At 50.2% G+C, this 23,555-nt stretch overlaps 3 protein-coding genes across 6 annotated transcripts; 2 read left to right on the top strand and 1 right to left on the bottom strand.

Moving 5' to 3' along the window:
• Positions 1–1,033: 1,033 nt before the first annotated feature.
• On the top strand, positions 1,034–8,719 carry GNB3 (G protein subunit beta 3). The gene is made up of 11 exons (XM_015872825.3): positions 1,034–1,197; positions 1,794–1,853; positions 4,762–4,862; positions 5,392–5,430; positions 5,585–5,691; positions 5,803–5,866; positions 5,986–6,148; positions 6,224–6,290; positions 6,545–6,746; positions 7,391–7,607; positions 7,929–8,719. Exons 3-11 carry the CDS (start codon positions 4,806–4,808, stop codon positions 8,033–8,035), a joined length of 1,023 nt encoding a protein of 340 aa, XP_015728311.2. The 5' UTR covers positions 1,034–1,197; positions 1,794–1,853; positions 4,762–4,805; the 3' UTR covers positions 8,036–8,719.
• Positions 8,720–9,388: 669 nt separating this feature from the next.
• Positions 9,389–11,761, bottom strand: CDCA3 (cell division cycle associated 3). The gene is made up of 5 exons (XM_085523537.1): positions 11,619–11,761; positions 11,079–11,199; positions 10,805–11,011; positions 10,154–10,275; positions 9,389–9,760 (listed from the first exon to the last, which is right to left on the bottom strand). Exons 1-5 carry the CDS (start codon positions 11,736–11,738, stop codon positions 9,623–9,625), a joined length of 708 nt encoding a protein of 235 aa, XP_085379663.1. The 5' UTR covers positions 11,739–11,761; the 3' UTR covers positions 9,389–9,622.
• A 335-nt stretch (positions 11,762–12,096) lies between these two features.
• USP5 (ubiquitin specific peptidase 5) lies at positions 12,097–23,459 on the top strand. Of its 4 annotated transcripts, none has more exons than XM_085523365.1 (21): positions 12,097–12,238; positions 13,258–13,383; positions 13,693–13,759; positions 14,010–14,143; positions 14,418–14,563; positions 14,890–15,074; positions 15,630–15,724; positions 16,228–16,421; positions 16,582–16,653; positions 17,793–17,874; positions 18,070–18,195; positions 18,429–18,582; positions 18,936–19,110; positions 20,452–20,540; positions 20,733–20,855; positions 21,426–21,569; positions 21,711–21,856; positions 21,936–22,089; positions 22,668–22,752; positions 22,922–23,059; positions 23,145–23,459. In XM_085523365.1, the coding sequence occupies exons 1-20, from the start codon at positions 12,131–12,133 to the stop codon at positions 23,013–23,015; spliced, it is 2,499 nt and encodes an 832-aa protein (XP_085379491.1). In that variant the 5' UTR covers positions 12,097–12,130; the 3' UTR covers positions 23,016–23,059; positions 23,145–23,459. The 4 variants fall into 4 exon arrangements, with proteins under 4 accessions (XP_085379491.1, XP_085379473.1, XP_085379483.1 ...); XM_085523347.1 differs by having other exon boundaries at positions 20,733–20,924; XM_085523357.1 differs by having other exon boundaries at positions 22,922–23,459.
• Positions 23,460–23,555: the final 96 nt, after the last annotated feature.

The raw sequence follows: 23,555 nt of genomic DNA, 5'->3' as shown, positions 1-23,555 counted from the left end.
CCAGCCTAGTGGAACACGTGTTAGCCTCAGTCCTTCAGTGCTGAAGGATCTGGATCGAAGCAGGGAAGCCTTTCCCCCTTCTGAATCCTGGCTCTCACTAAGGAATACACAAACCTGGGTATCATGCATCAACAACCCTTTTTGCCTCCTGATCTTCCCAGGATCATGGGAAAAAAGAAAATGTGATGCATGCGTTTCAAATTCCCTACCCTTAGGAGGAGATCCACAAGGTCCTAGCATCCACAGGTTGCTCCCAGTGTTTTACATGGGGTTGCTGGATGTCTCCTGCTTGACGAGACCCTTTTTGGTGGGGTGTGGGGCCAGTGTCCACAGCTCTGGCTTGCTCAACCCAAAGGTGGCTTGGGTGATTAGACTGATGGCTTCCTGACGTCAGATGAGATCCGTTAAAAGGTATTTATCTCAGGCTTGGGCCAAAGCTGCGGGAGAGATTAAAAAAGATTGAGGCCAAGATAATCCCCTCGCAGCATCCCACTGAACTGGCTGCCAAAAGGCACACGACCAAATCTTTTGCTGCTCCTGGCCTCTGCACCCAGTTCTGTTTTCCCCCTGCAGAGCTGAAGTTTGCTGCCCAGTAGAGCCTGGGACCCCTACCCTACGCTACTGTGGGTCTTGCCTTGGCAGGGCTACTGTGTGCAACACCATTTCCCCTTCCTGACATGCACGGGGCACAAGTGCACACGAAAATGGGAATTCCTGTGGACCATGAGGTGCACAAGCCCTGCCCTGGTGGTTTATAATCCTAGCCTGTTCTGGCTAATCTTTGCTTTATTAGTTTGTGGCTCACATAAACAGGGATTCAAATATGCCCGCAATGGTAGCTTTCCCTTCAGGAGGAGTGTGCTACTCTCTCTTTTCACCCCTCCCCATCCACCTGCTTTGCATTATGTCCCAATCCGATTTCCCCAAGTCTCTGGTGTCTGATTTAATTTGCCTGACGCTGCTCCTGGAATCAGCCCTCCCCTGGCCCCTCCCGTCCACAGCCTTCCAGCTCCCCATGGGGAGATCAGTCCTGGGAGAGGTTGAGGAGCTGAGAGGGAGCCAGGGTGGACGACAGGACCGACTGGCCACCACGAGGGGACGAGGACCTTCTATCTGGTGGGAAGCCATCCTCAGCTGTGAGGCAGGCTGTGAGAGTCCCATCTAAGGAAGGCAACCCAGCCTGCGCTACAGATCCTGGTAAGGATGCTGCTTTGTTATCCCATGTCACTGTGGTGAAGCTGGCTCTTGGGACTCTGGGTTTCCTGGTCTGATGCTGTAACATACACTGGGGTATTTGCACAGGTGCTGATCCTGTGTGCAGGTATCTGAGGAAGAGGGAGGGAAGAGCTGGTGAAGAAGTTGGGGTGGTGCTGAGGTGCCTTTACAGTGATGAGGGGCTGTGCACTGGGATGAGGTCACTTGTTCTCACCATGATGGCTAAATCCCACCAGCTTCCAGACTGGTGCAGGAGGGCAGTGCCTCCCCTGAGGGAGCTGGTGTGCACCACCCTGTGCTACTGGTGTGTTCCTGCATACTTCTTTGCAGCCATCCATCTTTTTTAGATGGAGAGCAGCCCACAGAAAGAGGGGAACAGAGCAGGGTAATTTTACCCTGGCTTTTGATCTCCATCAAAGAGATGGAGAGGGGGATCATCTCTGTATCCGGCTCTGCAAGGAGCCCAGGGTCACCAGGGCGAGCATGCAAGGCCAGCCAGGGGATTATGCGGAGACCCAGGGATGCTACCTATTAATATTCAGTCTTCCTTCCTCCATCTTTCCCCTTTCTACTTGCAGACCTCCTTCAGCATCCCACAGAGATCGCTCCCTGTGAAGTGTGGGGGCATCCACCCTGAGGTGAGAAAATTTGAGGGTCCAACTCCCTTTTCTCCTACCTGTTGCTCACCACCACACGCACATGGTGCTTGTGGCTCAGCAGGACTGTACTTGGGGGTGTAGGATGGGGTGCTGCCACTGAAAATGATTTGTCAACGGGACCTAACAGTTTGGTTTCCTCTACTGCTTAGCATTGATCTGAAAGAGCTGTTCCTTCCAGAAAGCGCTGGGAGGGCTCCACTTGTAAGTCTCTCCATTTAAAAGTGATCTTGACAGGTTCCATGAACTTATCTGCAGATCCCTAAGAAATGTGCATCCCTAAGGTTCTGCTCAGGGCGCTACTGTGCCTTGGCCAGGCTCCAAGCTCCATTCTGTGTTCCCCTCATCTTCACATATTCAGTTCCCCTATTTCCTGCCCCAAATTTACATGACGAGCTGGTCTTCCGCACACCTGCCATGGCCCTCCCAGGGTACAGCTGCTCTGCAGCGGGGACTTTGTAACTTGCTCTGAACAAATTTCAGTGGGATGTGATAGATGGAGGTGACTGGTGAGCAACATTAGTAGCCCTAGTTTCATCTGTGACTCCTTGTCCTGAGGCTGAGAACAATTCCCAACATCATTTAGATTGTTCCCTCAAAGGGATTTAAAGATTCAGGTGGAGATCTGAACCTGAGCTGCACCTTCTCTATACTTAGCCCTTTTTATCCATCCTTGAGATCATGCCCCTGCCCTTTGATCTTCCTGTCAGCTCTGAAAGCCTTGCATCTAGTCCTGTATCTTGGCAGAGATGGCTCCTAGAAAATAGCTCTCTAGTGCTGTGTATGAGGAAAAAATACATCCATGGAAAGGAAGAGACAGGATTAAAAGAAACAAACAGGGGAGATACAGAAGAGTGTGGATTCACGGAGTGCCAGGGGATGTGCATGCAGACAGTTTCATTTGGGGAAGAATTGCAGGGCCTAAGGGAATGGCATGGAGCTGCACTGGGAGGGTCAGGTTGGGATTTAGGAAAAGGTTCTTCAATGGGGAGCAGTGGGGCCCTGGAACAAGCTACCCAGGGCAATGGGCATGGCCCTAAGCTGTCAGAGTTCAAGAAATGTTAGGACACTGCCCTCAGACATAGGGTTTGAAGTTTGGGTGATGTTGTGTGGAGTCAGAAGCTGGGTTCAAAGATCCTTGTGGATCCCTTCAAACTTGGTTCTGTGATTCTATGGAGGAGATTACCATGGAGAAGCCAAGCCTTCATGCTTTGGGGACTGAACAGGGGAGGATGGAAGGAGAGAGTGAATGGGGATCAGAAGAGGTGTCCAGCAAAAACAGGCATCCAGAGCTAAGGGCTGTGGAGACATTGTGGAAGGGAGGCAGGATCGGTCCTGGGGAAAACTGAGAGGGCAAGTTCTGGACCAGAATGAAGGAGCTGGTCTGCTTGGGGATGCTGAAGGTTCAGCTTTACCACTTAGTGTGCTAGGAGGCAGTGACCAGAGCTGCACACAGCATCCACAGCTTGTCTGTACGCCAAAGCTGAGGGACAAACACCTGCAAGGCCTCCACATCACCACTGCTCAGGAGCTGTCAATACCTGGGGAGTGCCTACAGCCAGAAAGCAGCCTCTCATGGAGAAAGCAAGACCTTTAGGCAACAGGCCAGAGCAGCATAGAGATGCAGTGGCTCACAGGGATTAGTGGTAGTTCTGCAGGTGCTGTTGGAGTCTCACAGGCCTTGGACAAAGTGTCAGCTTTAAGAATGAACACCTAAAACATTTCTGGATGAACATAGCTACCATGGAGAAAGACTGAAATAATAAAGACCGTATTTGTCTACAAGAGTGGAGATGTCAGAATCCCTGGTAGAGTTTTAAGTACACCAAATGGAAAAGAGAGAACACAACTGAGATGTTGTGCAATCATATCGTGTAGCTGCAACTTGAACATGAATTGCAGTTCTGGTTCGTTGCCTCTCTACACAAGCATATCATCTGTGCTCTGAAAACAACTGAAAAGTGCTTAGAGAACAACGGAGGTGTTGGGATGCAACAGTTTATGTGTAAGGAATGACTAAGTGTGCTCTGCATGCTGCAAAAGAGATGGATAAAGATGAATATGACAGAGATCGATGCAATTCTGAGTGACACTGAGGTGAAGAGAGACCACTCATCTGCAGATTCTTTCAACTCAAACCTGGGAACCTCCAAGTGAAACTAGAGCCATTTGGGTGTGTCAGAACCAGGACCTTCTTCATAAAGCATATTACTGAGTTGAGGATACTAAACTTCAACAACGGCACAAGAAGTGACAGGACAACTATGTAGAAAACCTGTGAAAGCCTTGTCGCAATGCTGCCACTAGCTTTGGAAGCCAGTGAAAAACTGGAGCTGGGAAAGTAGGAGAAATGCCTCTATCTGCCTGTGTTATTCTCAGATGCATCCCTAGGAAACTAGAAGGGAACTCTGATAGAGCACCTTCACAATCCCTCAGTTTCCTTGATGGAGGACTGGTGAACTCTGCCTGTTGATGCTTTGGCTATGACAAAGGACTGGAAATCAGTCCCACAGCCTCTGGGTATCCATCATCAAGTTTCATCTCCTGGAGCTGAGACAGTTTGGCCATGGACAGGGTAAAGCATACCCAGGGCTTTGTAGGCTCTGACACACAGAGCTTGTAATTGAATAAATATGTGGGCAAGTGCAGAACTTCAGCTCTTCAGCTTCTCAGTGTTCATGTAAGCAGGTCACAAGACCAAAAGGACTTTTGCTGAGGTCCAGTATATGACCTTCCCAAATGCTAAGGGCATTGACTGGATACAGTGAGACAGTTCCAGTTGTTCAACTAAAGACCAGCTTTTATCAGAAATACCTGCATTTCCATAACTGAGCAATCCTATTTTTGGCCTTTCTACCTCATGTCTCTCTCCCTTGATTTGTCTTTCCAGATTCAAGGTTGCCCACGTGGAGAAGCCACCTCTAGCTCAGAAAGATGGGGGAAATGGAACAGATGAAGCAGGAGGCTGAGCAGCTGAAGAAGCAGATTGCGGTAACACTGGCAATAGTTGTGCTGACAGAGTGTCTATCCCTTGTGTCCAAGTCTCCAGCTTGGAGCTGTGCGTTCTCCAAGTACATCCTTGGAGCTTTCTGTAGCATCACACAGCCCTCTAAATGCTAATGGAGATCTTCCTAGTATGGAGGGAGGGACTGGAAGGAAATGGAGACAACAAGGGGGAGAAGTGAACGGGTATTCACATGATGTCTGCAGATGAGCAAGGGCTAATTCATCTCCAGACCTTTCTCTGTGGGGGCAGCTGGTGCTCTGTCAGGCTGGAGGGTTAGTGGAAAAGGTGTTGCATGGGGAACTGGGCAGCCTTAGACTCACCTCTCTACTGCTTGTTTGGTGCTGAGCAGCCACTGTCACAGACCAGGAACCCCTTGTGCTGGGTACAATGCAAACAAAGCAAAACTACTGTCCATTTTAAATGAGTCTTTAGGGAATGCACTTGAATATTATGTGCTCTTACCTCCATCGATCAGCTTTTTTTCTATCTCATCCACTCTCGTCTCTCCTCCAGGATGCCCGGAAAGCTTGTGCAGACACAACACTTGCTCAGGTAAGGTTGGGCAGGTTAGCATACGTGAAGTCAGCTAGCATCACTTCCAAGGGGACTCTCCAGGCTGGAAGCAATTAGGAAGCAGGGATAGGGGGGTAGTACGGCTCCTACTGGTCCCAGATTAATTCTTTCCCTCCCCCTGCTCCTTCCTCAGATTGTGTCTGGAGTGGAGGTTGTTGGCCGCATTCAGATGCGGACCCGAAGGACTCTGCGTGGGCACTTGGCCAAGATCTATGCCATGCACTGGTCGACAGACTCCAAGTAAGAAAGATGCTGCTGATCTGCTGGTTGCCTGGCAGTACGTAGACGTAGAGAGCAAGAAGGCCCTGGCAGAGAAAGACCTACTAACACAATCTTATTCCTTTCTCACAGACTTCTGGTCAGTGCCTCACAAGATGGGAAACTGATTGTGTGGGACACATACACAACTAACAAGGTAAGAATCATGTGGTTGCAGATAACTAGGATGGGATGGGGATGCACTCGGATGCATTCGGATGCACTTGCCCTGCTCTCCTCTGCTGCCAGAGTCCAGACATGTTATTTTTCCCCCAGGTTCATGCCATCCCTTTGCGTTCCTCCTGGGTCATGACCTGTGCCTACGCACCCTCAGGCAATTTTGTGGCCTGTGGGGGCCTCGACAACATGTGCTCCATCTACAACCTCAAGACACGTGAAGGCAACGTCAAAGTGAGCAGGGAACTCTCAGCTCATACAGGTAGGGTGTTCTACCTACCAGTGGAATGGGTGCCTCTGCTTCCAAACCTCGCTCTTACTGATTCCTGCTCCACAGGTTACCTCTCCTGCTGCCGATTTCTTGACGACAACAGCATTGTGACTAGCTCTGGAGATACCACGTGGTAAGTGTTATCCTCTATACCTTACTGACACAAGCAGCCACAAGCACTGAAAACTCACACTGTCCTCTCATATACTGCATTTTGAGAGCTTTTCAGGGTGGTATGTGATCTCAAGCACAGACTCTGTGCAGCCCCTCCGGCTCTTATGGCCAGGCCCATGACTTCTGTCCTTTGCTCTGCAAGCAGGACAGCTCTAACCCAGCTAACAGCGCTGTATGGCCTTGTCTGGCTCTGACGAGTCTTCTCTCCCACAGTGCGCTCTGGGACATTGAGACAGGGCAGCAGAAGACCGTGTTCCTGGGTCACACTGGAGACTGTATGAGCTTGGCAGTTTCCCCAGACTTTAAACTGTTCATCTCTGGGGCCTGCGATGCCACTGCCAAACTGTGGGACGTGCGGGAGGGCACCTGCCGCCAGACATTCTCAGGGCACGAGTCTGATATCAATGCCATCTGCGTACGTATGCCATCCGTGTGCTGGTGGGGGGGAAGAAGAGAAGAAAGAGGGGGGGCCAGAAATGAAATAGAGTCTTGGGTCAAGATTGAGAGAGGTTGCATGAGGAACAAGGGCCTTGGGGTCCAGCCTGAAGCAAGGAGGGCCTAAGTTCGGGTTGGGGGCTGGTTCTTCATAATCTAGGATCCTTGATAGAAGACACAAGTGAGGTAGCTGGAATATCGAATTCAGCTGAGAGTCTCACCTTCAGCTTGTGGGGGTGTTAACTTGGGTTCACAAGATCATCTGAAGAGGAAATCTTTACGTAAGGCAGCAGAGAGATCTGGGGAAGTATCCACCATAGAGGCAAGGATTCATACCAGAGCTCTACAGGTGACAGGACAGGAAGTTCATCAGTGTAACCTCTTTCTGCTGATGAAATGAGCCTGCTAGCTTCCTGCAATGTACAGCTTTTCTCAACTGACACGTGGCTATCCTCTGCCATACCTGCTCCTGAGGAGCTTGATATTTGCTCTTGGGGTTGGGGGCAGGACACAACCAGGAAGCACATATGACAAGGTGGCTTCCTGGCAGTTAGCAGAAACTAACTTAGAGGGGTAAAAATCCATAAGACACAGCCTCATTAACATCTGGTGTGCCCGCCACAGTTCTTCCCTAACGGCGAAGCCATCTGCACTGGCTCAGATGATGCCACCTGCCGTCTCTTTGACCTCCGGGCAGACCAGGAGCTCATAGTGTACTCTCATGAAAGCATCATTTGCGGAATCACGTCAGTCGCCTTCTCCCGCAGCGGGCGCCTCTTGCTTGCTGGATACGATGACTTCAACTGCAACATCTGGGACTCCCTGAAAGCAGAACGTGTGGGTGAGTTGCTCCTGGAGGTACCTCTTTCATTGTCCACAGAGGTCTTCTATCCCTACCAAAGCAAGGAAAAGCGATGCATCCTTCATTTTTCTAAAAGGGATGCATTCTATACCAGCCTAAACTCTACAAGGCTTCCATACACAATTGTTCTTCTACACACTTGCTCTTATTAGCCAGGTAGAGATTGATAATCACATTTTGCAGGAACAGAATGATGCATGAGAGACTGGGTACATGGACTATGGGGAGCTCACTCAGTTTAGTCAAGCCTTCTCCCAGCCCTATTTCTTTTACTGATGTCTCATCTTCCTCTCCCATCAGGAATCCTTTCTGGCCATGACAACAGAGTGAGCTGCTTGGGGGTTACAGCAGATGGCATGGCTGTTGCCACGGGCTCCTGGGACAGCTTCCTCAAGATTTGGAACTAAGGACAGCAGAGGAGAGGGAAAGAACAGCGGAAGCATGGCCCACAGCGACAGCATCACCAGCCAAGCACAATGGAAACACCCACTTGTCACTCTCACTTTTCTCTACATGCAGGTTGCTTACAGGGGTGTCCTAGAGTGAAAGGGGAAGGAGGGGGAGTACACACTCTGTTCTCTCTACCTCTAAGCAAGCCCAGCTTCTTGCAGGCTTGAAGACCTGCAGAACACAGCAGTTATATCTCTGGACTTTATAGTACAGTTCAAAGTCCTATATCTACTTTTGGTATCCAGCCCTTGGATGACCCTTCATTCAATACCTCTGTCTTTATACCTAGCTTCTATGTGGCTGTCATATTCCTGCAGGCAGCCTCAGAGATTGGCTTGAGATTTATAACCTGCAACCCCTGTCAAGCAGGTAGCATAAATTGGGCTCATTTTCTACTGGGGAAAACTTAGCTCGAGTCTTATCTATGGATAAATGGGGGGAAAAGATAGCCCTCAAACCTTCCAGAATGCCCGAGAATGTTTTATTTCTTCTTATTTATTGTTTGCTTCTTGCTGTTCCTTCTCTTTCTGCCTCGTTCCTATATTGTGCAGTGACCCTGTCTAACCAGTAGCCATCAGCCACCGCTTTCATGTCTGTTCTAGGTCTTCATAGTCCAGGCAAATAAAGAAAGCTGACATAAGCACCATAGACTACGTTATTTCCAGGACCACTCTTCTCCTGTGAAGGCTCTCCCTCGAATCTCTCTAAAGAACATATTCTTTTAAGGCCACAAGGAAGGCGTTCCTGTGGTTTTGTTGATAATAGCCCTATTTGTCCTGAGGTTCACTGTTCTGAGTTAGAATGGGGCACTGAAATTATATCCCTGTAAGGCTTGGAGATCTGACACACCTATTACATCTGGCTGCTATTCTAGTTGTTGGCTCATAGCCACATCGTGGCATCCACCTACTCTGTAAGGAACTGCTGATAAGTCACTACATCACACTGTCTAAGAAAGATTTAAGGTATATATATGCAAATACAGCATATCCTCCCCCTGTTTTGGATTTTGCCCTCACTATAGCTATTCACAATAATCTACAACTCTTTGCATACATTAAGATCAGATGCAGAACTCCAGAAGCAGCATTAGATAGATCAGTCTCCTGCATAAGCCTGGACCACTGTGGGTTCTGACCCTTCTCAAACCACTCAGCTCTGCTGTAATATGGAACAGGGGACAGCTGAGCATCAGAGCTAATGGAAAGCTGCTCTAAGCTTAAAGAACTAATAAGTCAAAGATGACGTACATAGTGGACAAACAGAATGCTCCTACTGTCACAGCAGATACAAAAGTATCGCACACCAGCTAAGCTTTAAGATTAATTTATTTACTATAATAACTATACAGTAAGTACAGCCTACAGAGAACAAAAGCCTGTATTGTACATGAAATACATAATGTTATAGGTATTATCCTCCCAACAGGAAAAGACCAAGAGCAATCATGAGTCTGGAGTCTTAGTCTATTTCAGGATCCCCCATTTCCTAGAGGGCTCTCTCAGAAGAAGAGTTTTAAAGCAAGATCTTTGCAAAAGAAAGCTCTAATTCTCCACAAAAGAACACTGCTGGTTTTCTTTGTTCAAGTCACTCCATGCACAGTTCCCAGCCTTGAGGTTCCTGCTCAGATCCGCTGCCACTTCCTTCTCCCCAGCGTTCTCCGCCAGTATGAGCTTCTTAGCCTATAGAAGGAAGAAAAGTTATATATAAATGCATATACATATATAAAGTACAAACTAATTGGGTTATTCAACTCCCAGTGAAATATGTAAGCCATTTTCAGACCATTCAGCTTTGATTAAATATCTGACATCCCAATATAAGAGCATTGGATTTCCTTGGGAAAATAAAAAGGATGCGCTGGAAGGGAATAGTGTTGTGGTAAGGCTGAAAATAGATACGGAACAAGACTGGAAAGGGATCTAAGTGTAAGATCATCCCACAGATGTTTGCTTATCATTTCACCAGGCTCTACAGGTTTGGGGAGGCCACAGCTCCAACCTGAGGCTATACAATGGAAAAGGAAAGATTTGTTATTTCAGCCCCCTTTCCCAGTATGAGGCACTGGAATTTACCTGGCGTTGGACAGGAGCACTGGGGGAATTATCATCTTGCAGGATACTGAAGGGAGAACGGACTATTCCAGCAGATGTTGCCAAGATCTTGTTGTTGGCCTTGCGTCTTACGTGTTTGCTCCCTGAGGAGCAAAGGAAAGAAGTTAATGTGCCACTAAAAAGGCTAAGGGGTATTGGATTTTAAACGCCTCCTGATATATGAGCTCATCTACAGAGAATGTTATCCAAAAAAATAAGAGGATCAGAACGAGATAAAGGCTGAGGCTGGCAGGGACCTCTGGATCCATCTGAGCAATGCCTACTCCAGCAGGGACAGCAAGGGCAGAGCGCCAAGGACCACATCTGTGTGGGTATTAGAGACCTCCAGGGAGAACCCAAGGCCTGTGGGCAACTCGTGCCAGCACACCATTACCCACACAGCACAGAAGCGCTGCCTGGTGTTCAGAGGGAACCCACTGCTCTCTGTACCCATTGATTCTGGTCCTGGCACTGGGCAACACTGAAAAGAGCCCAGCTGTGTGCTCTGCACACCCTTGGGGTGTAATTCAGTCCCTGCCAGAATTCACTTAGAGGCAGTTCCCAGCCTAGCAGACCCATTGGAGGTGCTGTCTGCAGACCACTCTCTGACACACCCCCTCCCCATGGTCTTACCCGGGGCCAGGCCGGGCCCTGCACAGCGGTGTGGCCGTGCGGCGGCCTCACAGCTGGTCTCAGGGCCCTTCTCGGGCTGCAGCTCCGCGGCTCCCCGCTGGGCCGGCTCCTCCAGCACTCGCGCTGCTGCGGGTGGCAGCGGCTCTGGGGTGGCGGCGTCGATGGCGAAGGCCTCTCCGAGCTGCCTGACCAGGCACTCCACGCTGTCTGCGGGAAGAGGGCAGCGCTCAGAGCCGCTCCAGCTTACAGGCCCGGGGGGCGGCCCGGCACTCACCGCTGAGCGTGTCCTTCATGGGCGTGCGGGAGATGCCGGGCGTCGGAGAGCGCGGGTCGGCGTCCTGACAAACTGTATGGGCAGCACCGGGCATAGGGCTGCTGGACGGGGAGCTCATCACCTGCGGGGGGATGGGGGGAGGGCACAGAATCACAGAATGACCCAGGTTGGAAGGGACCTCAAAGATCATGTAGTTCCAACCCCCCTGCCTGGCAGGGCCACCAAACATACACCTTTACTAGATCAGGTTGCCCAGGGCCCCGTCCAACCTGGCCTTGAACACCTCCAAGGACGGGGCATCCACAACCTCCCTGGGCAGCCTGTTCCAGGGCCTCACCACTCTCCTAGTGAAGAACTTCCCCCTAACATCCAACCTAAATCTTCCCTCTTTTAACCTAAAACCATTTCCCCGTGTCCTGCTATTGTCAGCCCTTTCCAAGAGTTCACTCCCCTCCTGGGTGTCAGTTCCCTTCAGGTAACAGCGGGCACTGAGGAGCCGCCGGGAGCTTTGGAGCGGGAGGCAAGGAGGCCGAGCCGTACCTCGATGGGTGTCCGCAGGATGCCGGCGCTCGGGGAGCGCGGGTCGCTGACGTGAGCCAGGTGGCGGTTGCGGAGGGAAGCGGGCACCGGGGTGGTGGGGGCGCTGCCCGCGGCGCCCATGGCGGCGGCACCGAACCGCACGGTACCGGGCCGGCGGAGCTGCCGCGATTCAAATCTCCCGCCCTGCCGCTGTGTCGCCGCCCCATTGGTCCGCTCCCGGCTTATGGCCCCGCCCCCTGCCCCGCCCCTGTCCCCGCCCCCCGCCGCCATTCCGTCCGCACTTGGCCCCGCCCCGCGCCGCGCCGCCATTGGCCGAGGAGCTGTGCGGGGCCGCCCGTGCGGGCCGCAGGTGGGCCGCGATTGGCCGAGCCGAGCGGCGCGAGCGGCGGCAGGGCGGGCCGGCCGGCTGCGGGCCTGACCCGCGGCAGCGGATTGGCCGGAGCCCCGGCGAGCACGCGGCGCCGCCATTGGTCAGGGTGGGGCCGCGGGCGGAGCCGCAGTGAGCCGCTGTCATGGCGGAGCTGAGCGAGGCGCTGCTCTCGGTGCTGCCGTCCATCCGGGTGCCGAAGGCCGGAGACCGAGTCCACAAGGACGAGTGCGCCTTCTCGTTCGACACCCCGGTAAGACAAACCCGCGCCCACCTCCGCGCCCGGCCGGGCCGCTCCCCGCTCCCCGCCCTCCCGCAGCCCACCCGAGCGCCGCGGGTCCCAGCCGCGCGGTGCGCCATGGGATTTGTGGTTCCCGGCCCCTGTGGCGGCGCGCGGCCCGGCACTGCGCCGAGCGCTCCGGGACTACGGCCCCCGGCGTGCACCGCGGCACTGCCCGCACGGCACTGCCCGCACAGCGCTGGGGCTGGAGGAGCCGGGCGGCGGCGCTTGTCGTGCCGGGGCTGCGGGCGGGCGGGGGGCGCTGCACGTCGGGCCGGTGGCGTCACGCGGCCCCGCGGTGCTGTGTCACTAAGATGGCAGGGGGCATCCCGCCTGACAGAGCCGGCCTCGGTGGGCACGGGGAGGCCATGGCGGCGGGGCGGTGCTGTGCCGGCCTCCCCTGTGCTGGGGCCTGGTACTGCTCCCCATGGCCACGGAGCCGTGTCTGCAGGCAGCGTGACACAGCTGTGCTGGGAGTGGTTACAGCACGTTGTGACTGTGAGCCGTGCGTCCTGCGGGATGATGGCGGGGCACCAACCTGGAGATATTGCTCAGACATCACAGGCTGGGTATCGTCCTGCTGTGTGAGAGGAGGCAGCTGGGATAACAGAGCAGGGAATGGCAGCTGATTTTGCATCAGTCACTAAATAACTGATGTATAGCAGTAAATATGGCCAATATTTAAGCAATAGCTGATAGCATTCCAAGAGGTGATCACAGAATGACCCGGGTTGGAAGGGACCTCAAGGATCATGTAGTTCCAACCCCCCTGCCTGGCAGGGCCACCAAACATACACATTTACTAGATCAGGTTGCCCAGGGCCCCGTCCAACCTGGTCTTGAACACCTCCAAGGACGGGGCATCCACAACCTCCCTGGGCAGCCTGTTCCAGGGCCTCACCACTCTCCTAGTGAAGAAAGTGTTCCATCCTAACAGCTGCAATGGCATTCTTTGCCGTCTTCCTTCAGTTTTTCTCTCCCCTTCCTTCCAGGAGTCCGATGGCGGTTTATATATCTGCATGAACACGTTCCTGGGCTTTGGGAAGCAGTATGTGGAAAAGCATTACCAGAAAACAGGCCAGCGGGTCTATCTGCACCTCAAAAGGACACGGAAGCCGGTAAAAAAACAACACAAATCAAGTTGGCAGTAGTGAAAAATAATACAAGTTGTACTTGTTCTGGGAGGTGGGATGTGTATCAGTATTAAATCAGGTGTAGAGTTTTTCCTTCTCAATTCTAAGTGGTGTTTTTCTTGGTGAGCTGGGGTTCCCTGCACCTTCAGCTCTGCTGATGTTGAGCTGTTGTACCCAGTTGTTGGCCCAAGCAATTGCTGCCGGCTTTGCAGTAGCATAACTTCAATCCTTGATGCTTCCCACAGCATGCCTGCCCCTCTAACTCTCCAACCCTATTTCTTCTCAATGAAATAGAAGGAAGAAGATGCTAATTCCAGCGCTGGGGACCCCCCAAGGAAGAAACCAACTCGCTTGGCTATTGGTAAGGAGCCATTTGTGTACCATATATTGTCATTTTGGATCGATCTTTTAGAGCTGCTTGGCTTCGTGGCATATTTCTGTTCCCTTTCCCCTTCTAAGTTAGCTATGGCTTGTGTCTCCTCTCTTAACTCATTATGCCTGGTAGATCTTGGTCCCATACTGGTCTGTTGTTTCATGTAAGCTACAGGCAAAGGAGCCTCAGAAACTATTTAATTTTTACCTCTTGCCACAATGTTTTTTCCTTTCTGTAGGTGTAGAAGGTGGATTTGACATCACAGAGGAAAAGTTTGAATATGATGAAGATGTAAAAATAGTTATTTTACCGGAACATTTGGATATTCCCCGTGATGGGCTGGAGGGACTACCTGACATGGTCAGAGACAGGGTATGTTTGGGTGGAGGGCAATGAAGCATTGCTGTGTGGGAGCTGCTGCCCTGTGATAATGCAGAACTGCTGTGAAGTCTCAGCTTGAAGTAAGCAGGATTATCCTGCAGTCACATAAATTACTTACAGTGCTGTTATTGTATGGAGTATGACTGAGGCTCCCAAATACTGTCTTCATGAATGACTTGCAGTTCTGAACCTAAATGTACAGTGCTGTGGCACTGGAAGTATCTTCTCTAGCAACCAGCGTTGTTTTTCCTGCTCTTCTAACTAGATTGCCAGTGCAGTTGAAGCCATCCTTACAGCAGACTCAGCTTCCAGGAAGCAGGAGGTGCAGGCTTGGGATGGGGAGGTTCGACGTGTTTCTAAACACGCTTTTTCCCTGCACCAACTTCAGAATGATGTCCGCATCCCACCATGGTGAGCACAGTACTGAAATCTGTATCACTCTGTGTCCCAGAGGCACAATGATCATCTTCCTCTCCTGTCCCAGAAGATGAGATTTTCCTTTCTGGGGCCCTGCCTTATGTGTGTGTGTGTGTGTGTGTGTGTGTGCCTTGTTAAACTCAAGACAAGAGGCAAACTGTGGTATTTCAGGATGCTCAGCATTCTGAATTAAAAGATAAATGAGGTCACAGAAACTTTTGTTCATAATATGGTCAATGGGTAATAATGGAGAGGGCTTGGGAGGTAGAACCCAAAGGTTTTTACCCTAACAGCACTTTTCTTCTGTTCCTTGTCGACAGTGGCTGGAAGTGCAGCAAGTGTGACATGAGGGAGAACCTGTGGCTGAACATGACTGATGGAGCCATCCTCTGTGGTCGGCGCTACTTTGATGGCAGTGGTGGCAACAATCATGCAGTCGAGCACTACCGGGAAACTGGCTACCCACTGGCTGTGAAACTGGGAACAATTACTCCTGATGGGGCTGGTGAGAAAGAGAGATCCAGAAAGGGTTATAGGTGCCAGGCACCACTCAGGATGACTTAGATCTCTCATAAGGTGAAAGAGGGAGGATTTCAAGGCTGATGTTGCCCATGTTATGACCTGGAACGTGCAGTGTAAATCTATCGTGAACTTTCCCACTTCCCACACTGACCTGCAGATAAAGAACCAGCTGATAAAATCTCTCATTTTTAATCTGAAAGCTTTTAGAACAGTTATCCAGCTTTCTCTCTTATTTTAAGTAGTGGGACATCTATCAAGGATTCCTTGTGTCTAAAATCCGAGGGTACAGCACAGTAACCCTTTTCTCATGCCAGGTATAGCTATACCTATACCTCAATCAATGAGAAAGTTGCTGATCTTGTCACATATTTTGGAGGAATCTCAGTATTCTATGTGTTGTGCTACTCTCCTGAAGAGATAAAAGAAAGTCCAACTGCTCAGTTTGTCAAAACTCCCAGTTCTGAGCACACAGTTGTCTTCATCCAGAGTGAATTTAAGATCACAGGCCGTCATTATTTTCCTCTGTGTTTCTGCACAGATGTCTACTCATACGATGAGGATGACATGGTGTTGGATCCCAACCTGGCAGAACACCTGGCTCACTTTGGGATTGACATGCTCAAGATGCAGAAGGTGAGCGGTTGTTGCTGTGTAGGCCCAGAGGAGAAGAATCTAAGTTTTCTTAGCTGGATCCCAACTTTCTGTGGCTGTGCAGAACCATTCCTGATGAAGAAGCGGTGTTTTATTTGTGGAATAGAGAGTTGCCTTGTCTGCTTGTCCTATTGCCTTTTTTGCCTTTCTTTCTTGTCCTGTAGTTTCATTTCACCATGGCTCTGGGTCAGTACTCTTGGCAGGAAGGTGTCTACACTCCTAGCTGTGCTCCCTAGATTTATTGTTAACTTGTGATTTTCATGTCCATTTTAAGGAAATGCCTTGGATTTCTCTCATGTTTCATAGCATTCCTCCTTCAGTCCCAGATATTCAAATACTTGAAAAGAATTCTCATATCTTCCTCCTCTTCTAACTTAATCGAACGATTAATTTTACACCATTTCTTTTCTGCCCTGCCCTTTTTACACCTCACTTGTTTTCTTGAGTCTTCTTTAAAGGTTTTCTCCTGTTCTTTCCCTCCACAGACAGACAAGACAATGACAGAACTGGAAATAGATATGAATCAACGTATTGGGGAATGGGAGCTCATCCAGGAGTCTGGTGTGCAGCTCAAGCCCCTTTATGGGCCCGGGTACACTGGTATCCGTAACTTGGGCAACAGTTGCTACCTCAATTCTGTGATGCAGGTGCTGTTCAGTATCCCAGACTTCCAGAGAAAGTAAGTGGCTTTAATCACTCTTTTCCATTGGCCTGGGATCCCCTGGCATCAGTACAAAGGTCTCCTAGAGCTCTGAGTTTCTGTTGCAGGAATCGGGCTCAGAACTGTCTTTGCTTGATGAATCCATACGTCCCTTAGATTGCTCTGGTTTGTTCTACAGGTACGTGGACAAGCTGGAGAAGATATTCCAAAGCGCGCCTTCGGATCCCACACAGGACTTCAGCACACAAGTGTACGTAGACTTTTGGTGAGAGAAGGAAGGCTGAAGCTGCCTGGGTGTATCCCTTCTGCATTGCTACAGGTTGCTCCCTCAAGCCTTGCCTCTTTGTTTCCATGGCCACCAGCAGACACACTGGTCTTCTGTGATCAGTAGGGATCTAAGCCGAGAAAGATCTGTTGAATGTCCTAGATGGAGAAAGGAGGGTTTATTTCAGTGCTGCTGGGGACTCTTAAACCTATGACGTAGGGGATGCAGTACCGTGTGTTACCACATGGGGATTTCTGGTAGGCGTATTCTGTTTGCATAACAGCTTCTTTGCAGAGAGGTTTGCTTTCTGCAGTGGAGGAAGATGGCTAAGAGCAAAGAGATACGTAGATTTAGGGGAAAAATAATATCACTCTCAGTGGATAATTTATATGTGCTTAAAGAGACTTCCTGCAAGAGGTATGGAAGAAGGAGCACACGTTTTCAGAGGGTGTTTCATTTAAATACGTTGCTTTGCTGTTGCACCTGCACTAAAACAGCAAAGCAGTACATGGAGGCTTGGGATGAAGGAAAGGAAGGTAGCACTTATGGAACAGAATCCAGAGGTAAGCAAAGATTCTAAATTTGGGGTTAGGTGTTCAGTTAGGAGGGGACTGAGACAGCCTGGCCAGAAGGATGAATTGGTAGTGTTCAGTTCCAGACAAATGACAACGGTGATGGGGAAGAATTGGAGTGAAGTGAAAGAACAGGCGTGGGAAGAAGTCACTCGAGCATTGCTATTGTCCATTAAGTGCTTCACGGAGTTATTCTTAACCTTCCCCTTGGGAAAATGTGATCAGTCTGCTCATAGCATTGCTATTTCTAGCTCAGGCAATTTCACTGTGCCCTGTTGTCTCCTGTGCTGTCAGTTAGATACGTTGCTACTTTACCCACGTCAGGCTGCAGTACAGCTTGGCTGCTGAGCAACAGCGGTTGAAAATGTTGAAGTCCAAGTAACTTTCCTTATGGGACCAGAGGGATCAGATCAAGATAAGGTGATCTTAGCTGATGCAGATAAGAAAGCCAGTCTCTGTGAGAACTCCAGTCATGCCAGCGTTAAAGCAGGATGGGTTGCTGTGGCTCCCAGAGTGTGTGGAGTTTGATGCTGACAGACTTTGTCATTCCAGAGCCAAACTGGGTCATGGTCTGCTATCTGGGGAGTATTCAAAGCCAGCTCCTGCAGAAGGGGAACAGCAGCCTGATCAGAAGGTGAGCTCTGGGTATGGCTCCCACATGGTGTATGTTAAATGGGGAAGGAGGAGGGAGAACCGTGTCTGAAGACATGCCCTGGGGTTTGTACGATGGCCTTGTCACACAAAGAGCGTGGCTAGGAGTTGAGTGTTGCATACCAGGACACGTTTAGTACATTATAACCACCTCCTTCTTCCACCTTGTTATTTGCAGGGTGTACAGAACGGCATCGCTCCACGCATGTTTAAGTCCCTCATTGGAAAGGGACACCCAGAATTTTCCACTAACCGGCAGCAGGATGCCCAGGAATTCTTTCTGCACTTCATCAACATGGTGGAGGTAATGGCTGAGTTTGTTTCTCTGATTTCGGAAAAGCCTGACTTTTTTTTCTTGCTGTAACTGGCCATGAGATGATCACAGAAGATGACTGTAGGTTCCTCTTTGCTTTTCCTGTGGACTGGGTATAGAAATTAATACTCTCACCATGTCCTGTGTGGGACTGCTGCTGCCATAGATACTTATTTCTTCCATTCTGATGCCACATCTGTCCATGTAATCTCTCCCTCTTTCAGAGGAACTGCCGCAGCTCGGAGAACCCTAATGAGGTCTTCCGTTTTCTGGTGGAGGAGAAGCTGAAGTGTCTGGCCACAGAAAAGGTGAAATACACCCAGCGTGTGGACTATATCATGCAGCTGCCAGTACCCATGGATGCTGCACTCAACAAAGGTCAGTAGTATGTCATAGCTAGGATAGCAGCATACATCAGGAAAGAGTCTTCCTCAAGCTACTGCTCTGCCACTTCTGAAGCCAGATCCTTCACCTGCTCTTGTAGGATTGGGCTCATTTCTTCAGTGGTGTGACAGTGATGTCCCTCTAGAGCCTCTCCCTCCTACACTTCAAGCTGGGCTGTGATTTAACAGCAAAGCAGAACTGCAGAAGCAGAACAGTGCTCACTTTGCTCCATCCTTGAGAATGAATATCCATGTATCTGTAGGCCCATTCAGCCTCTAGTTGTAGGTTACACAAGTGTTTTATTTGTACCTAGGGGTGGTCCTTGACTCCTGTACTTTATTCTCCAGATGAACTACTGGAATATGAGGAGAAGAAGCGGCAGGCAGAGGAAGAGAAGCAGCCACTGCCTGAGCTGGTGCGAGCCAAGGTGCCTTTCAGCTCCTGCCTGGAGGCCTATGGAGCTCCGGAGCAGGTGGATGATTTCTGGAGCACAGCCTTGCAGGCCAAGTCTGTGGCTCTCAAGTGAGTGTGTGGGGGTTTACTAACTTTCTAGGCTATGGTGAGCGGGCTACAGCTGATTCACAGGGAGACTTCTTTTTATTGCCTGGAGGAGCATTGCCAAAGCTCTTCAGTCCTCCAGATCCCTTGTCCATAGAACATGAAAGCAGAAGGGAACTGGTCCATCAGTGCTGGAGTGTAATCCCCTGAAGGATTACAGTGGGCAGAACAACAGTGCATGTGTGAAGTCCTTTCCATTAGACTTCAGCTGCTGAGAGGCTAGGAAAATACAGTGACATCTCAGAAAACTGGCAGCTTTTATTCTGAATGCAATTTAGCTTTAAAATTAGTAGTGGCGAGTATAGCAACACCAGTCCTATATAGTCTCCAGACTGTCTCTAAGGGACCTTTTTTAGCAGGTAAGGTTTGAGTAAAATGCTGAGCATAACAACTGAGTCAAAGTATGGTAACTTAAATGCTAAGAGCAGAGCTTTAATTTGTCTCACTGCCAGCAGCACATCTCACAATGGTGCAAAGGTGTAGTGAGAAGAACACAAACTTAAGCAGCTTCCTTCTCTGATGTTACTGTCTTGCAATGAAAGAATAGTCCCCAAAGAACCCAGTAAAGCCATAGAAAGGGAGTTGTTTTTTTTTTTTTTCCTGCATTATTAAGCAGTAGCAACTAAAAATGAACAGTAAAACAACTGCTGTGAAAAATAATGCTTTGCTTTTAAATAGTGAGTTGTGTTCAAAAGCTTTGTTAGAATTAGCATTGAATATATACTGTTGCTTAAATTAACTTGCTGCATGCTATGATTATTCTGATAATGAGTATCTGTCTCTCTTCATGTTGCTGCTCCCTTCACAAAGGTTCCCCTCTGTTTTCAGAGATGCCAAACACGCTTTGCCTCAAGTTGTCTGACTAAATAACATTCAATCAAATTCACTCACTGTCAGCTTAAGATTTACCTCTTCCGCTTCACTTTTGCACTTGAAAGCTTGTCACTTTCTGCAGCTTTATCTGTTGGTCTAATAAAAGATTTTATTTCTTGCGTTCCTTAAGAATCAAATTAAATCCTAAAATCTGAGTGAGCTTATAAAGTGCACGATTGGAAGATAAAGAATGTACTATTTTTCCTTATCCCCCAAGATTTTTTAAATGCTTTATTCCATCTAATCTTGTCAGAGCACCTGCTTTAGAGATTGTTTGGTGTTTAAGAAGCTGTAAGCTCAGCCCAGGAGAGCTTTGTGTATCTCCCTGCTTTAGGACATGCCCCTACCTTACTCGTGATTTCTTGAATGGAGCAGATGCCCTCAGTCACTGCTGACAAAGTATAAACTGGCTGTTATGTTGATGTCTTTCAGAACAACGCGGTTCGCCTCTTTCCCAGATTATCTGGTGATTCAGATCAAGAAATTCACTTTTGGTCTGGATTGGGTGCCCAAAAAGCTTGGTAAGAAATACAGAGCATATTGGTACAAGGCATCATAAATGGGTATTGTGATCCTTGCTCCACAGAGGAAAGTAACTACCCCAAGAGGAGCTGCAGGCCAGCATGTTGTATCCCCAGTGACTTACCCTTCTAGAGCTCCCAGCAGTGTCCTTTTGTTTCTGCCTTTGACTGAGCAAACCCTCTGTCTTGTAGATGTGTCCATTGAAATGCCGGAGGAGCTGGATATCTCTGCACTGCAGGGGACGGGGCTGCAGGATGGAGAAGAAGAAATGCCAGACATTGCACCCCCACTGGTGACACCAGATGAGCCCAAAGGTAGCCTGGGGTTCTATGGCAACGAGGACGACGACTCCTTCTGCTCCCCTCACTTCTCCTCTCCGACATGTTAGTGATTCTCCTCCTCTCTTCCTGATGCCTGATTCATTTCCTTGCTCTCCTTGTCTTGTCTCCTTTCCTAGTGGTTTCAGACTTTTCCTGTCCCTCTGTCTGTGAATATCAGCTGCCGCCCTTGCATGTGAGGGTGTTATGCGAGGGAGTTTGTTAATTGCCGCACTGTGGGAGATGAGAATGTGGCATGTCTTGTGCATTTAGAAGGGGTAGAGCTGAGACTGACATAAGATTTACCTGGCAGAAGTATCTAGACAAACCATAGCACAGGGCAGGGGTTGAAGGCTAGGAAATGGCCAGCGCTGCTGAGTTAATGAGGTGAATGAATCCCCGTGTTCCCTGGAGTGCAGCTGTGTGAAACCATGTATCTGAAAAAAGATCTTGAGGATGAGGAGAGCAGAGTGAGGAAATGGCTTGGGAAGCTGTATGGGACTGCACAAAACAGTGCAGGCACGGCTTGGGTGGGAGTGGGCGGCTCTAATCTCTGTCTTCTCACAGCCCCCATGTTGGATGAGTCGGTGATTATCCAGCTAGTGGAGATGGGCTTTCCCATGGATGCTTGCCGCAAAGCTGTGTATTACACAGGGAACAGTGGGGTTGAAGCTGCCATGAACTGGGTCATGTCACACATGGACGATCCAGGTAGGAATGAGATCACATGGCCATGGAGAAAGTGCATCTGGGTCATGTCTCACTTCCTATTCCATTGCAACAGTGGAAAAACCAGTCATTTGAACCTCAGACTGTGTCCCTTTGGGGGCTGTGTTTTGTTTCCTGCTGCAGATTTTGCTAACCCGCTAGTTCTCCCCGGATCCAGTGGACCAGGGTCGACTATCGCCTGTCCAGACCCTCCATCAGAAGACAGTGTGGCCACCATTGTCTCCATGGGCTTCTCCCGGGACCAGGCTATGAAAGCACTTAGAGCAACGGTGAGGGGCACGGGTGACATCAAAGCCAAATAGTTTTCTAAGGAATAGGCTTTTGCAAGACTTTTCCTTTGCCTTCCAGAACAACAGCCTGGAGCGTGCAGTGGATTGGATCTTTAGTCACATTGATGACCTTGATGCAGAAGCTGCTATGGATATCTCAGAGGGGCGCTCGGCAGCAGAGTCCATCTCTGAATCTGTTCCTGTTGGTCCTAAAGTGCGCAATGGGCCTGGAAGTGAGTTTTCCAAGCAGAATGAATGGGGTGCAAGGTCATCCAATCTAATCGGTGCAGTAAATCCATAGGTATCAGTGGCAGCAGCTCCCACAGAGCTGAAGGGGAGCGGGGAGGAAAAGGAGAAGGGTGGCAATGTAGGGGCCTAAACCCTTCAGCATGGGGATTAGTTGGAAGCTGATAAGAGTGAGGCCAAGGAGGTGCTGTCAAATGAAAGACAGGAAGGACTGTGCTTCTTTCTCCCATATTCTGATCTTTGGTCTCATTGAGAAACCAAGTTCCAATCCATTTGCAGAACTCTAATGCCAATGCAGTTTTGCCCCTGGTCTCTATAGGGAGGTGGAATTCCTGCCACTACCCATTCACTGCCTGAGCCAAACGAGCTTGGAAGAGAAAGGGCTCAGTGGAAGTTGTCATCTTGTGTTTCATTGCACATTTGGCCTCAAGTCACTCGCACTTGACTGGGACCCACGTTTAAGTTATTACCTAGGAGAGCTTCCATCAGATCTCTGAGTTCTCTAGAGGGCCTTGCACAGGTCTGTGGCACCTTTATCTGATACCTCTTTTCTCTTCCTCACAAGAATATCAGCTGTTTGCCTTCATCAGCCACATGGGCACTTCGACTATGTGTGGTCACTATGTTTGTCACATCAAGAAAGATGGCAGGTAAGAGGGGATTTGACATAAGCGGTCTCTGAAGTACGGCTTTAAGCCACTGTTCTGCCCTATTTCTTCTTGTGATGGCGAACAGAGAGAAGCCAGCTGGCAAAGAGGCTCACGTAGCATCTTTGCCATACAAAAGGGGGAAGCTGAGGAACGCTGTTATGTGTTGCAGGTGGGTGATCTACAACGACCAGAAGGTCTGTGCTTCTGAGAAGCCCCCCAAGGACCTGGGCTACATCTACTTCTATCAGCGGATCCCCAGCTAGAACAGCCTCTCGCTGTGTGTGGAGGGGGGGAAAGCGGGCCCGAGGCGAGGAAGGGGAGGGTGGGGGCGGTCAGAGCAGGGCCCGCCTCCCCTGCTCCTCATACTCGCTCTTCCCTTCCCGTCCTCGCAGTGGGACGCTCAGGGGAGCCGTGTTCCACGCCGGGCTGCGGCCGGAGCCCCTGAGGTTGGCAGCGAAGGGGGTTGTGAGGGTGGGAATGTCCCTTCGCTCCCTGCAGCCGCTGCTCGGCTCTGCCCCGGGGGGGGACGCCGGCTGCCGGTGTCCCGCAGGGGCAGGTTGTGCATGTGGCTCGGGCCGTGCTTTCTGCCTGCCCTCCCGGGGAGGGGGCAGCACGGGAAGCGGCGCGGGCCGTGAGCGGTGCCCCCTCCCTGCGTGCCCTTCACATGCCAAAATACACGAGGGACAAAATAAAAGTCAAAATACGGCCTTGTCGGTGTGTTCTGTGCAGCTGCGGCCCCGGCAGCCCCAGCTCGGGCACTGCTACGAGCTTCAGGACGGAGAAGGGAGGTGACGTGCCTCTGA

The sequence above is a fragment of the Coturnix japonica genome, chromosome 1 (assembly GCF_054131305.1).
Source record: "Coturnix japonica strain WE chromosome 1, WE-NBRP24, whole genome shotgun sequence".
Lineage (NCBI taxonomy): Eukaryota > Metazoa > Chordata > Aves > Galliformes > Phasianidae > Coturnix > Coturnix japonica.
Note: the sequence above shows the minus strand (reverse complement) of the source record. Positions and strands in the feature narration are given on the sequence as shown.

What these genes read in the sequence shown, in the direction of transcription:
- CDCA3 (XM_085523537.1), bottom strand. Translation starts at nt 11,738, where the DNA reads ATGGGCGCCGCGGGCAGCGCCCCCACCACCCCGGTGCCCGCTTCCCTC. An exon ending in TCCTGCGGACACCCATCGAG is followed by an intron (nt 11,200 to 11,618) that starts GTACGGCTCGGC and finishes ATCCCCCCGCAG; the next exon opens with GTGATGAGCTCCCCGTCCAG. An exon ending in AGGGCCCGGCCTGGCCCCGG is followed by an intron (nt 10,276 to 10,804) that starts GTAAGACCATGG and finishes TTTGCTCCTCAG; the next exon opens with GGAGCAAACACGTAAGACGC.
- USP5 (XM_085523347.1), top strand. Translation starts at nt 12,131, where the DNA reads ATGGCGGAGCTGAGCGAGGCGCTGCTCTCGGTGCTGCCGTCCATCCGG. An exon ending in CAGGACTTCAGCACACAAGT is followed by an intron (nt 16,654 to 17,792) that starts GTACGTAGACTT and finishes TTGTCATTCCAG; the next exon opens with AGCCAAACTGGGTCATGGTC. An exon ending in CACATCAAGAAAGATGGCAG is followed by an intron (nt 22,753 to 22,921) that starts GTAAGAGGGGAT and finishes TATGTGTTGCAG; the next exon opens with GTGGGTGATCTACAACGACC.
- GNB3 (XM_015872825.3), top strand. Translation starts at nt 4,806, where the DNA reads ATGGGGGAAATGGAACAGATGAAGCAGGAGGCTGAGCAGCTGAAGAAG. An exon ending in CACTGGTCGACAGACTCCAA is followed by an intron (nt 5,692 to 5,802) that starts GTAAGAAAGATG and finishes CCTTTCTCACAG; the next exon opens with ACTTCTGGTCAGTGCCTCAC. An exon ending in AGCTCTGGAGATACCACGTG is followed by an intron (nt 6,291 to 6,544) that starts GTAAGTGTTATC and finishes TCTCTCCCACAG; the next exon opens with TGCGCTCTGGGACATTGAGA.